General features: G+C 39.0%; 1 protein-coding gene across 1 annotated transcript in view; it reads left to right on the top strand.

Annotated features, from left to right (window-relative positions):
- Positions 1-315, top strand: part of LOC119591367 (probable serine racemase) — a gene marked incomplete in the record, with an annotated part of 15061 nt that overhangs the window by 8716 nt on the left and 6030 nt on the right. The window contains 1 exon segment of the mRNA XM_037940107.1: positions 62-158. Coding sequence (XP_037796035.1) covers positions 62-158 — 97 coding nt within the window.

Here is a 315-nt window from a genome sequence, read left to right as displayed (position 1 = left end):
ACATTCATATCTTCACCTAAAGTAGTCTCAAAAATGTAACCGTTTTTACAATGGTTTTCAGGTACCTGATCTAGATGCAGTACTTGTGTCCACCAGCGCTGGGGGTATGTTAGCAGGGATAGCTGTTGCCGTGCGAGCTTTGCGACCCCAGTGTAGAGGTAAAGACATTTCTACTCTACTTGCTAACAATTTTACACTTTTGAAAGTCTGTTGGTACGGTTATTTATCTCTACATGCTGTATTATGTGAAGGTTAATTGATTTCTATTATTTCCAAGTAGAGAATTGTGTTTGGGCATGTACAAATCTATCTAGC

Source organism: Penaeus monodon, chromosome 28 (genome assembly GCF_015228065.2).
Source record: "Penaeus monodon isolate SGIC_2016 chromosome 28, NSTDA_Pmon_1, whole genome shotgun sequence".
Lineage (NCBI taxonomy): Eukaryota > Metazoa > Arthropoda > Malacostraca > Decapoda > Penaeidae > Penaeus > Penaeus monodon.
The sequence above is the reverse complement of the archived record's forward strand: the minus strand, read 5'-3'. Positions and strand labels throughout refer to the sequence as shown.